The sequence below is a fragment of the Pleurodeles waltl genome, chromosome 3_2 (genome assembly GCF_031143425.1).
Source record: "Pleurodeles waltl isolate 20211129_DDA chromosome 3_2, aPleWal1.hap1.20221129, whole genome shotgun sequence".
Classification (NCBI taxonomy): domain Eukaryota; kingdom Metazoa; phylum Chordata; class Amphibia; order Caudata; family Salamandridae; genus Pleurodeles; species Pleurodeles waltl.
The window spans coordinates 110,614,860-110,627,963 of NC_090441.1; the positions used below are offsets into that span (position 1 = coordinate 110,614,860).

Here is a 13,104-nt window from a genome sequence, read left to right on the forward strand (position 1 = left end):
CAGGAGTGGTAATCTCATCAATGGTAATCCCTGCAGTGGTAATCTCAGAGGTATTAATGCCAGTAGTGGTAATCTCAGAAGTGGTAATCCCTGCAGTGATAATTTCAATGGTGGTAATCTCAGCAGAGGTAATCTCAGCAGTGGAAATCCCTGCAGTGGTAATCTCTGAGGTAGTAATCCCAGTAATGGTAATCTCTGCAGTGGTAATCCTTGCAGAAGTAATCACAGAGGTAGTAATCACAGTAGTGGTAACTTCAGGAATGGTAATCCCCGCAGTGGTAATCTCAAAGGTAGTAATCACAGTAGTGGTAATATTAGCAGTGGTTATCTCAGAGTTAGTAATCCCAGCATTGGTAATCTCAGCAGTGGCAATCCCTGCAGTGATAATTTCAACTGTGGTAATCTCAGCAGAGGTAATCCCTGCACTGGTAATCTTGGAGGTAGTTATCACAGAAGTGGTAACCTTAGCAGTGGTAACCCATGCAGGGGTAATCTCAGAGGTATTGATCACAGTAGTGGTAATCTCTGCAGTGGTAATCCCTGCAGGGATAATGTCAGAGGTAGTAATCACAGCAGTGGTAATCCCTGCAGTGGTACCCTCAGAGGTAGTAATCACAATAGTGGTAATTCAGCAGTGGTACTCTCAGAGGTAGTAATCACAATAGTGGTAATTCTGCAGTGGCACTATTTGCAGTGGTAGTCTCAGAGACTGTAATCACAGTCAAAGTGATGATCTCAGCAGTGGTTATTGCTGCAGTGGTAATTTCAAAGGTGGTAATGTTAGCAGAGATTGCAATGGTAATCTCAGAGATAGTAATCACAGTAGTGGTAACCTCAGGAGTGGTAATCCCCGCAGTGGTGATCTCATCAGTGGTAATCCTTGCAGTGGTCATCTCAGAGGTAGTTACTCCCAGTAGTGGTAATCTCAACAGTGGTAATCCCTGCAGTGATCATTTCAATGGTGGTAATCTCAGCAGAGGTGATCCCTGCAGGTGTAATCTCAGAGGCAATAATCACAGTAGTGGTAATATTAGCAGTGGTAATCTCAGAAGCGGTAATCCGTGCATTGGTAATATCATCAGTGGTAATCCCTGCAGTGGTAATCTCAGAGGTATTAATCCCAGTAGTGGTAATATCAGCAGTGGTAATCCCTGCAGTGATAATTTCCATGGTGGTAATCTCAGCAGAGGTAATCCCTTCAATGGTAAGCTCAGAGGTAGTAATCACAGCAGTGGTAATCTCAGCAGTGGTAATCTTGGACGTAGTAATCACAGTAGTGGTAATATTAGCAGTGGCAATCCCAGAGTTAGTAATCATAGTAGTGGTAATCTCAGGAGTGGTAATCCCTGCAGTGCTAATCTCATCAATGGTAATCCCTGAAGTGGTAACCTCAGAGGTAGTAATTCCAGTAATGGTAATCTCAACAGTGGCAACCCCTGCAGTGATAATATCAACTGTGGTAATCTAAACAAAGGTAATCCCTGCACTGGTGATCTCTGAGGTAGTAATCAGAGTAGTAGTAACCTCAGCAGTGGTTACCCTTACAGGGATAATCTCAGAGGTAGTAATCACAGTAGTGGTAATATCAGCAGTGGTAATCTCAGAGCTATTAATCACAATAGAGGTAATCTCAGCAGTGGTAATCCCTGCAGTGGTAATATAAGAGGTAATAATCACATTAGTGGTAATATCAGTAGTGGTAATCTCAGTGGTAGTAATCACAGCAGTGGTAATCTCAGCAGTGGTAATCCCTGCAGTGGTACTCTCAGAGGTAGTAATCACAGTAGTGGTAATCCCTGTAGTGGTAATCCCTGCAGTGGTAATCTAAGAGGTAATAATCACATTAGTGGTAATATCGGTAGTGGTAATCTCAGTGATAGTAATCACAGTAGAGGTAATCTCAGCAATGGTAATCCCTGCAGGGGTAATGTCAGAGGTATTAATCACAGCAGTGGTAATCCCTGCAGTGGTACGCTCAGAGTTAGTAATCACAATAGTGGTAATTCAGTAGTGTTAATCCCTGCAGTGGTAATCTCAGAGATAGTAATCACAGTAGTGGTAATCTCAGCAATGATAATTGCTGCAGTGATAATTTCAAAGGTGATAATCTCAGCAGAGGTAATCTGCATTGGTAATCTCAGAGGTAGTAATCACAGTAGTGGTAATATCAGCAGTGGTAACCCCTGCAGGGGTAATCTCAGAGGTATTAATCTCAACAGTGGTAATCCCTGTAGTGGTACTCTCAGAGGTAGTAATCTCAGTGGAAGTAATCACAGCAGTGGTAATCTCAGCAGTGGTAATCCCTGCAGTGGTCATCTCAGAGGTAGTAATCACAGTAGAGGTAATATCCACAGTGGTAATCCCCGCAGGGGTAATGTCAGAGGTAGTAATCCCTGCAGTGGTAATCCCTGCAGTGGTATCCTCAGAGGTAGTAATCACAATAGTGGTAATTCAGCAGTGGTAATCCCTGCAGTGGTACTCTCAGAGGTAGTAATCACAATAGTGGTAATTCTGCAGTGGCACTATTTGCAGTGGTAGTCTCAGAGATTGTAATCACAGTCAAAGTGATGATCTCAGCAGTGGTAATTGCTGCAGTAGTAATTTCAAAGGTGGTAATCTCAGCAGAGATCGCAATGGTAATCCCAGAGATAGCAATCACAGTAGTGGTAACCTCAGGAGTGGTAATCCCTGCAGTGGTGATCTCATCAGTGGTAATCCTTGCAGTGGTAATATCAGAGGTATTTACTCCCAGTAGTGGTAATCTCAACAGTGGTAATCCCTGCAGTGATAATTTCAATGGTGGTAATCTCAGCAGAGGTGATCCCTGCAGGTGTAATCTCAGAGTCAGTAATCACAGTAGTGGTAATATTAGCAGTGGCAATCTCAGAGTTTGTAATCACAGTAGTGGTAACCTCAGAAGTGGTAATCCCTGTATTGGTAATTTCATCAGTGGTAATCCCCACAGTGGTAATCTCATAGGTATTCATCCCAGTAGTGGTAATATCAGCAGTGGTAATCCCTGCAGTGATAATTTCCTTGGTGGTAATCTCAGCAGATGTAATCCCTTCAATGGTAATCTCAGTGGTAGTAATCACAGCAGTGGTAATCTCAGCATTGGTAATCTTGGATGTAGTAATCACAGTAGTGGTAATATTAGCAGTGGCAATCCCAGAGTTAGTAATCATAGTAGTGGTAACCTCAGGAATGGTAATCCCTGCAGTGGTAATCTCATCAATGGTAATCCCCGCAGTGGTAATCTCAGAGGTATTATTCCCATTAGTGGTAATCTCAGCAGTGGTAATCCCTGCAGTGATAATTTCAATGGTGGTAATCTCATCAGAGGTAATCCCTGCAGTGGAAATCTCAGAGGTAGTAATCACAGCAGTGGTAATCGCAGCAGTGGTAATCCTTGCAGAGGTAATCACAGAGGTAGTAATCACAGTAGTGGTAACCTCAGGAATGGTAATCCCCGCAGTGGTAACCTCAAAGGTAGTAATCACAGTAGTGGTAATATTAGCAGTGGTTATCTCAGAGTTAGTAATCCCAGCATTGGTAATCTCAGCAGTGGCAATCCCTGTAGTGGTAACCTCAGAGGTAGTAATCCCAGTAATGGTTATCTCAGCAGTAGCAACCCCTGCAGTGATAATATCAACTGCAGTAATCTAAACAGAGGTAATCCCTGCACTGGTGATCTCGGAAGTAGTAATCACAGTAGTAGTAACCTCAGCAGTGGTTACCCTTACAGGGATAATCTCAGAGGTAGTAATCACAGTAGTGGTAATATCAGCAGTGGTAATCTCAGAGCTATTAATCACAGTAGTGGTAATCTCAGCAGTGGTAATCCCTGCAGTGGTAATCTAAGAGGTAATAATCACATTAGTGGTAATATCAGTAGTGGTAATCTCAGTGGTAGTAATCACAGCAGTGGTAATCTCAGAAGTGGTTATCCCTGCAGTGGTACTCTCAGAGGTAGTAATCACAGTAGTGGTAATCCCTGCAGTGGTAATCCTTGCAATGGTAATCTCAGAGTTAGTAATCACAGTAGAGGTAATCTCAGCAATGGTAATCCCTGCAGGGGTAATGTCAGAGGTATTAATCACAGCAGTGATAATCCCTGCAGTGGTACTCTCAGAGGTAGTAATCACAATAGTGGTAATTCAGCAGTGTTAATCCCTGCAGTGATAATCTCAGAGATAGTAATCACAGTAGTGGCAATCTCAGCAATGATAATTGCTGCAGTGATAATTTCAAAGGTGATAATCTCAGCAGAGGTAATCTGCACTGGTAATCTCAGAGGTAGTAATCACAGTAGTGGTAATATCAGCAGTGGTAATCTCGAAGGTAGTAATCACAGTAGTGTTAACCCTCAGCAGTGGTAACCATGAGCGCAAAGCAAACACACAAAAGGAAACAGAAGTCCGCTCGAAGTGAAAAGTATTGGCAAAAGTGCAATTATCCATATAACCAGCAAAAGTGCAACTATCCATGTAACACGGTCGATGTCATGCAAAGCGCTTGACTTCTGCCCAGCGAGATCACGCTGCCTGCAAAATAATAGTGCAGAAACCATACGGAAAACATGGAACCTCGTATGTTTTCAGTAATTGGCTGTTACGGTCGAGGCGGGTTAAACACTGGAAAAGGCATGACGTAGGCATGCCTTCCACTAATAAAATCAAGCTAATTTTAAAAGGCAAGTCCAGGAACTAACCTCAGGGATGGGCTTGACATGGGCATGATTAAAAGCCCACAGAGAGATTACACCAGGTACGGAGCGTGTTGCGCTCAACCCTAAAAAAGACATAAAGAATTTGGAAAAATGACATCTGGGGCAAAAGGTCAATAACAAAAGTTGGCAAAAAGTAGATAAAAAGTTTAGGTGTCAGAATTTCAGAAGCTCGCTCAAGACTCTTCTCCTTTGAGTCAGGGGAAAATTTCTAGGTGGTAGCAAAGTAGTGAAAAAGAAGGGTAAGGGCATAGATGTCTGTACCTCTCTCCAAGAGAAAGTCAAGCAAAGAGTTCTGCTAGTCCCAATGGGGAGAGGTATATTAAAGTCCACAGTGCATGAAGAATCACTCATCCATCACTCCACATGACTCAGAAGGTGTAATTGTCCAATCAGAGTCCGTTATTTGACATGGAACTGCAACATCAGGAAAAATTCTCATTGCCAGCTTGGGAAAGGCATACATCTTAGCTCATCTGTATGGGTTGAAACAACTGTATACAGTCTACTTCCACAGTTCCTCAATGTACTGGGCTCAAGGTTAATTTATCAGACTCACTATGTGTAAAACAATAGGACATTTATTTACAAGCTAGCATTTCATAGGAACAAATCTGAAAAGAATGACAGGTGAGTAAAAATGAATAAACATTTTCTGCACAGTCGGGAAACAAGGCTTTGCAGGCCTGACATAGGGTAAGCAAAGGAATTTAAAATGGCACATTCATTTCTTCAAAATAAGGCACACATCACATTCAAATTAAGAATTCATCATTAACAAGCTTTGTCAGTGCTCATTTTACAGTAGTTTTTAAAATGAAGTAACTCTGCTAATACTTTCAATTAAGTATAACGCAGAACTGCATTTTCTACTTTTGCATGTAACATTTAAACACTACTTTTCAGGAATTCATTATTGTTTTAGTGCAAACTATTAATTAACATTATAAAGAATCACATAAAAAATTAATTTATTGGTTATACATAAAGTTTTAGAGCTATACCACATCAATCAAAATGACTACCCTACAGTGAATGAACATTCATGTAGGCTTTCAGAGGACCACTTTACAATGAATCTATTAGTATTTCAAGTAACAAAATGCAAAGTCTGCGCCATATGAATGATTACCGTGACATCAAAGGTAGCAATAACATTTTTGCTTTCCAGCAGGTTTAGAGATATCAGCTGAGCAAGAGGAGCTCAATCTGAACACTACAATCCCATATGGTGCACACAGTATTTGCTTGGCAGTTTGTTACCGGTCTTAAATAAAAACTTGCATTCTTCTGTCAGCTTGTGGCCAACTCCCTCAAAAATGAAATATGCTTAAAATGGCTCACTACTGAATGCCTGTCCTGGTAGCTGGATATCCTAGAATTCACTCAGGCTGTGACACCATCATCCAATTCTTTTAGTCACTGATGAGTAAGGCAGATATCATTTTGCATAGCTTGCAAAGTGTTCCTATTTACCATAGATAGACACCTCTTAATAATAATAAAGCACTTGTCTGCAATCGAAATTAAGGCTCTCATTATGACTTCGGCGGTCTTGGAAAAAAACCGCCGAAGCTGCGGGAGCCAACATACCGCCAGTGCTGGCGGTATGCTTGGCCCCCTATTATGACTTTTCCGCTGGGCCAGCAGACTGAAACAGCGTTTCCGTCTGCTGGCCCAGCGGAAAAGTCACATCAACATTGAAGCCGGCTCATAATAGAGCCGGCGGCAATGTTGATGTGCAGCAGCACCCATCGCGCATTTCACTGCCCGTAATTCGGGCAGTGAAATGCACGATGGGGCTGTGCCTGGGGGCCCCTACGCTGCCCATGCCAAGTGCATGGGCAGTGCAGGGGCCCCCAGGGGCACCCGAGCCCCCCTTACAGCCAGCCTTCCCATGGCGGTGTTTACCGCCATGGACAGGCTGGCAGTTGCAGACTCATAATCCCCAGGGTAGCGCTGCTTGTAGCGCTGCCCTGGGGATTATAACCGCCCTGCTGAAGCCTGGCGGTATACTGGAGGGACCGGCGGTATGGCCGGTACACTGCGTCCGAAGGCATGTGAACGTCGTGAGTGAAAGTACCATAATGAACTGTCTCGTGGCAATCCCTAGACATTCACTCTCAGACACTTTAACCATGCCTATTTGAAATTGGAATGCTGTGCTACAACAATTTCCATTGAAGTAAGACTGAAAAGTAATGATTATGAGTATATTAAAGTGCCACAATAATGCTGTAAAGTATCTATTTTTGTGCCACAAAACCTTCATTTTTTCATTACACAATTTGCAAATCTTTGCCACAATATCCTTGGAGGGTCTGGAACAGGTCTTCTTGATAAAGGAGGGAGAAGGTTCAATATTTTACAAAGCATCTTGAGAATGCCAAAACAACTGGCCAAATGTTTCCTTGCCTGGACTTCCATTGGGAGAGAGCTATTTAGCCACATCCATAAACATTTTATGGGCCATTTAGGGGCAGATCCATTCCCTAAACTTACAGGCCGTCTGAGTAAGGACTGTTTTAGACCTGACAGCCAAAACTGCATGTGTTCTCTCCCCTAAACATGGTTACATTGGTTCCTACCCAATTGGCATAGTTAATTTACCTGTTAGTCCCTAGTAAAGTGCACTGCATGTGCCCAGGGCCTGTATATTAAATGCTACAAGTGGGCCTGCAGCACTGATTGTCTCCAATACATTAGAAAGGCTACTATCAGAATAAAGGAGCTGAAGCCGTAGAGGTCTTCCGTCTGTGCTCTGCACATAAGAACTAACTCTGACTGTGGGCTTTATCCAAAAAACTGCTTTAAAGCCACTGAAATATATAGAAACTATTGGAAGAGCGGAGAAAAATTATATTGTTGGGTGTCCTGTATTGTATGTTTATGTTTTGATTTTGTATATTGTGACGTGCACAAATGTGCTAAAATGTACAGCACCGGTGGATTTTTTAATTTGTTTAAGTATGCTAAGATGCACAATAGTGGTATGCTGTATGCCTGGTGAGTCAAGAAACTGGTACAGCCAAGTGTTTTAAGAAAACAGGTCTTGAGCTTCTGTGTAAAGACTTAGACGGATGTCTTGGTGATTAGTATACCAGTACAATGTGATAAATTCAAGTGTTTGCAGTAAGCATTGTTGTTTTCTAATTTATTCCCACTTTTTCACCTCTTTTAATATTGCTTGAAATGGCAACTCTGGCAAAATAGATCTGGCTGGAAGCGTTCCATTTCACGCAGATGACCACCACAAATTCTAAAAATCCCAATTCTTATACAAAAGTAAAAGGAGGAGGTCCAGAACTAAAATTTTAGGCAGTTTCCCATTGTACAAACATACACCCGTGGTTGGTTTCGAAGGGCCCTTCCTACCTAAACATGCCTTTATTGTAGTCTGCTTTTTTGTGGTTTTTGTTGCCACTGACACAGATGACTTTCAGAGGGGAGACTAATTGTGGGTTTTGGGGGAATCACTGTATGTGGTGGTGTCTATATTTGAGTTTTGTGCCATTTGGACTTTGCTGATGAGGGTCATGCTGAAATAATTCAGGGCACATGGCTGCTTTGTGTAAAGTTGTCATCCTCTTGTTCCTCATCACCTTCTTCTCTCACCATAAACAGAGCTCCTTCCCCTCTTTCATCATCATCACCACCACCAGCTACCGTTTTAAGGAGCTTCTCACATCAGATTACGTGATGCTTTTTCAAATGGGACAGTTGGCCTCCAGTACCATAGTGTGAATCTAACTTACCTTGGTGAAAACATGTGTGGCAAATGGATCATATTGTAATGTTATCCTCCTGCTTGCTAATTGTAAAGAAGTCTCAAACTGGAGAGGAGATTTTTTTAGTGTGCTACTAGCAATGCCTGAAAAACTGCAGATAGGTGGGTATGTCATTTGACTCTCTGGAATATGCACTTTGACTGATGTAGTAGTGGACGGAGGTCTCAGCGGGGGCCTTACAAATATGGAAGCTGGCCGTGGTGGTGTTGCAACCAGTGCAACTTCTCTCTGAGCAGGTTGAATAAAAGGGGTAATTTTGGTATCCTTCCTCTTCTTGACAAGCACAGACTTATCCTCAACACTATCACTTTCCATAATTGTAAGGCTTTCAGGAACTTTCTTTTTCCCCTGTCTTTTGTGGCAGGTCTCAAACTCTTCCTGTATCCAATCCATGTCCAGATCATCAGAAGGGGAACTTGGAGAAGATGGTGGAGTAACCTTTCTTTTTCTTACTGGAGAGCGTGAAGCCAATGGTTAAAAAGATACATCTTTCTCAGCAGCAAGCTAAACCTCCTGTTATGCTCCTACTTCAGGAAGAACTGTTGCTGGCTGTGGCTCCTGTTGTCCGCTTTGCTTCCTGCAGTGATTGGGCCAAGTGAATCTTTCTCAGTGCAGGGCCCCCGTACCCCCCGTACCTGTTCTCCACCAGCCTTTTCATGACGGTGCTACCACCATGAAACCGCTGGCAGAGAATGAGGTAATCCCCAGGGCAGAGCTTAGGATCTCCGCCACCGCCAGACCACCAGAATCCAAGATACTGATGGAGCTGGTGGTTCCCTGGCAGTACGACAGCAAGGGTTGTAATATGGTGGTTGGACCACCGCATTGGCGGAGGTCCAGACCGCCACAGTGAATGTGGCAGTCTATAGACCACCAAACTCGTAATAGGGCCCTTAGTGCCAGCATTCTGTCGGGTAGTACTGTGGATAATGCCTTTTGTGCCCCTAAAAGCAGCGTGAATATACATACAGAATATAATTTAGTGAATTTACCCCAAATAATTAACAATAGTGTATCCATTCCAATTCAGACCATAATGTAATATTTCAATACTTACATACAAATTCAAAAGTTTGCTTTATGTGCCTCTGAATCCAATGAGACACCTGGATGGCAGGGGGTACAGGGGAAAATGGACTAATCCTTAAAAAGTGAATGCTGGTGTGTGCCTATGGCAGGCATGGTGTGTAGGGGAAAATTGAATAAACATTAGAAATGAATGTTGCTGTGCATCTATAGCCTAGAAGACCTATTGAAAGCAGGGGGTGCAGTGAAAAATCAAATAATGTAAAAGAATAATTGCTGGTGTCTCATTAGGGACTATGAGAAATGTTTGGGAGGGAAGGAAGCAGAGGGGAAAAAAGAAAAATGCATATAATATATAAACATTGTAGATACATACTGCAATGATCCTCAAGCACATTAAACTGATATCAGGGAAAAGGGAAAAATGAACAAAAAACTAAAAGACATAGCCCTCTTCTATCAATGTCGCTTTGAAAACTGGAAAAAAGGATTGAATACACTGGCTAGCTACATAAAATGGCTGTCCGCCACATGATCAAACAACAGCAAGCAAGAAGGCATGGACACCAAAGAACCCATGCAGGCCTATGGCAAAAGCACACTGGGTGGCTACACAAAATGGCCAACAGCCAAAATTTCAAACAACAAGCAAGGAGGCATGGACAACAAAGAACACATAACCTGTGGGCACTGACTACACAAAATGGCTTCCAGCCACATATCATGGAGAACAAAGGTAAAAGGGTGGCCTACGTCTCTCACACACACACACACACACACACACCTGCCAGATTAGAAATGGCCACTTATTCAGCAAACAAATAAGACATGGTAAACAAAGAAGAAAACTCGACAATTAATATAGCAATGGCAAAAACAAAAATTGTCAACTACAAAAATTTTGCAACAACACATATCCTCCCAAGTCATTACAAAAATATGACCCCACCAAAATACGCTTTAACACTTAACAAAATGTGAAATACAAAAAATACAATTTTGTATTTAATCTAATGTCATCCCCAAATCATAGATGCTTTAAAGCAACATATACCACGGAAACAGTTGTTTCGTACACCCAGTAACTAGTAGTGGCTGGATGGCCCCTGGGAAGACTAGGCCACATGGTAAAATAAATGAATAATGCAAGCTTCATGAACATGGAGAAAAAGTACTTACCTGTGCAACATTTTTCCATTATAAAAGCTTAAAAAGTGAATGCCCAAATATTCCTCTCCTGCAACTACAGGCCATCCACCACATCCACAATCAAATTTGAAAATTGAATAGAAAAGATACACACAATTACATTGGTGCATGCCTTCTATCAAATAACACCAGTATCTAAAATGTTTTAACTTACTTGATTGTGATGGTACAAAATGAAAGTCCTTAAATTTCAATGGTATATGCAGCAAGAATTGCAGACATAGAGAGTGATCCTTTTACTTCGAAATCTAAGTGGAAAATGATCAGGGGATGGACAAAGTACTGAGGGGAGCCTTCTGGACAGAAAGAGGAATTTAGAGTATCTGAGACACTTCCTTCCTGCTAAAAAAAAAAAGTCAAATAAAAAAAGTGCACTTTGCGTGAAATAAATACTTGAACTCTCCGTTCAGGTATAATATCCACTCGAAAAGTTATTTTCGAGTTGATTTAGCTGCTTTTTGAGTAGAAAATATATTTGGGAAACAGCCCCAACATCTTAAGACTTCCGGGGGTCCAAAATGGCACAAATAGGCTCCATGGTGACCGGAAATCACACCAGAGCCTGCCAAATGTCACTCGAGCTTGCAAGCGCACCTTATGGAGCCTCTCGTTATTCCTGTGAACATTGCACTGCTTGAATGTGAGAATAATTCCGCCAAGCCTCAATTGGCAGATTTTGGCAGGAACACCACTTTGCAAAAGTAATGTAGAGCTGCCCAAATCTGCCAGTTCTGTGAGCGAATGACAGTTCTGCCCATGACTAATCGGGAATACCCCAAACCTGCTGTAATTTAGGATACTTATGACCACACATCTTTTTAAAGAACACGTCATCAAGATAAATTAGCAGTCCACTTTCACTCTCAGAAACCAGCTACCCCTCCAAACACATTGCATTTGCCTTGTACCCTGTACAGGGCTCTGCTGCCTCTTGGGTAGGTTTGCACTATATAAGTACTATGGGGCATATTTCTCAATCTTTCACACAATGCAACGCACTAAGTCACCTTGCTGTGCTGTTCTGTATGAAAGGGAAAAGGCAGGAATGTGTTGTATTCTATCACAGGACCGGAGGCGAGGATTATGCAGATCTTTCTTCACTTTTAATTAAACAGCAAGTTCAAAGTAAAACAAAACATGAACAAAAAAACTACAAGTTCCATGAGCCCGCCGCCATGGTAACGAGTATCCAATGAGGTGCGCTCCTTCACGTTGGTATAAGTATCCCGAAATGCGTCACACTTCCTCTTTCTTCACTGCTGTGAGCCAGATAAGTGCCTTTCTGCCTCCGGTTCGGGGGTTTTCTGTTTGATTTGGCGCGTCTCTGCTAAATTGCATTTTCTGTCTTCGTTCGCCGGAACGAACGTTCCGCTCGAGCGTTTCTTTTGTTTTTCTCCCTCCGGCGTGTTTAAATACACGTCGGGCCCACTAGAGGGCGCGCGCACGCTGTTTTTCTCTCGGAGAGCATGTAGCTCTCAGCGCTCGGCGCTCGCGCCTCGCGTTTGTTTTCTTTTTTCTCAATTAAGGGTTTTTGGCCCTCAATTACACGTTTGTACCTTCGGTACAGTTTTGTCCCTACCCGTGACACCCATTTGGGTAAGGTTTACCCCATTAGGGAAGATATTATTTTTCTTGCACTTACAGTGACAGAGTGGGTAGGGATTTTACCCTATATATCATATTTTTTGTTGGGTGTACACTCTGTCCAGTCCTCATTATGCACTCCTCTCAAGAACATGAGCCTTTTCCCAACATGTCCCCAGGTGAGGGTTCCTCTCGCCGTACCCTCCCCCCCGGGGTGGACACTTTGTTTTCACAGGCTATTTCCCACGCTTTGGCCCCTCTTAGGGATAGTGTAGCTAAACTTACTGAACAGGTGTCCAGAGGTACGGGCATGTTTGGTGTGACGGGAGCGGAGGGTGATTCCTCTACCCTTTCGGCTCCCAGGAAACTGCGCAAGCGCGACGCGGGGCACCTGGAGGAGGGCGAGTTTTTTTCCCATCCCAAGAGTGCGCGCGCGCATACGCGCTTACCCTCCCGGGAGGGCTGTTTGCCCGGGGTAATGGGTGACAAGCTTCACCACCTATGGAACCCTGATTTGGAATCCCCCAAAGGCTTCATGGGAGGTTCAGATGAGGACTCATCATCTTTGGATGACGACTCAGGTCGCCCTTGGCGCCCTGGGGCTACCTTACCAGATCCTTCGGATCGCGCTGATTCTGACTCCGATATGTTTGAACCGGAGGGTATCTACCATCCACGTTCCTCGGAGTGGCGCCCAGACCACAAGGTGGCTGAGTATGTCGCCAGCAAAATTAGGCAACCTCTGGACAAGGAGGTGCGGGCCCGGCTACG

General features: G+C 43.2%; 1 protein-coding gene across 1 annotated transcript in view; it reads right to left on the reverse strand.

Annotated features, from left to right (window-relative positions):
- Positions 1-894: 894 nt before the first annotated feature.
- Positions 895-13,104, reverse strand: part of LOC138286354 (mucin-22-like) — a 78,015-nt gene continuing 65,805 nt past the window's right edge. Inside the window, exons 4-7 of the mRNA XM_069226511.1 lie at positions 8,482-8,966; positions 3,744-3,857; positions 2,747-3,662; positions 895-1,436 (exon numbers count right to left, since the gene is read on the reverse strand). Of these exons, the coding sequence (XP_069082612.1) occupies positions 895-1,436; positions 2,747-3,662; positions 3,744-3,857; positions 8,482-8,966 (2,057 nt within the window). The remainder of the gene's footprint in view (positions 1,437-2,746; positions 3,663-3,743; positions 3,858-8,481; positions 8,967-13,104) is intronic.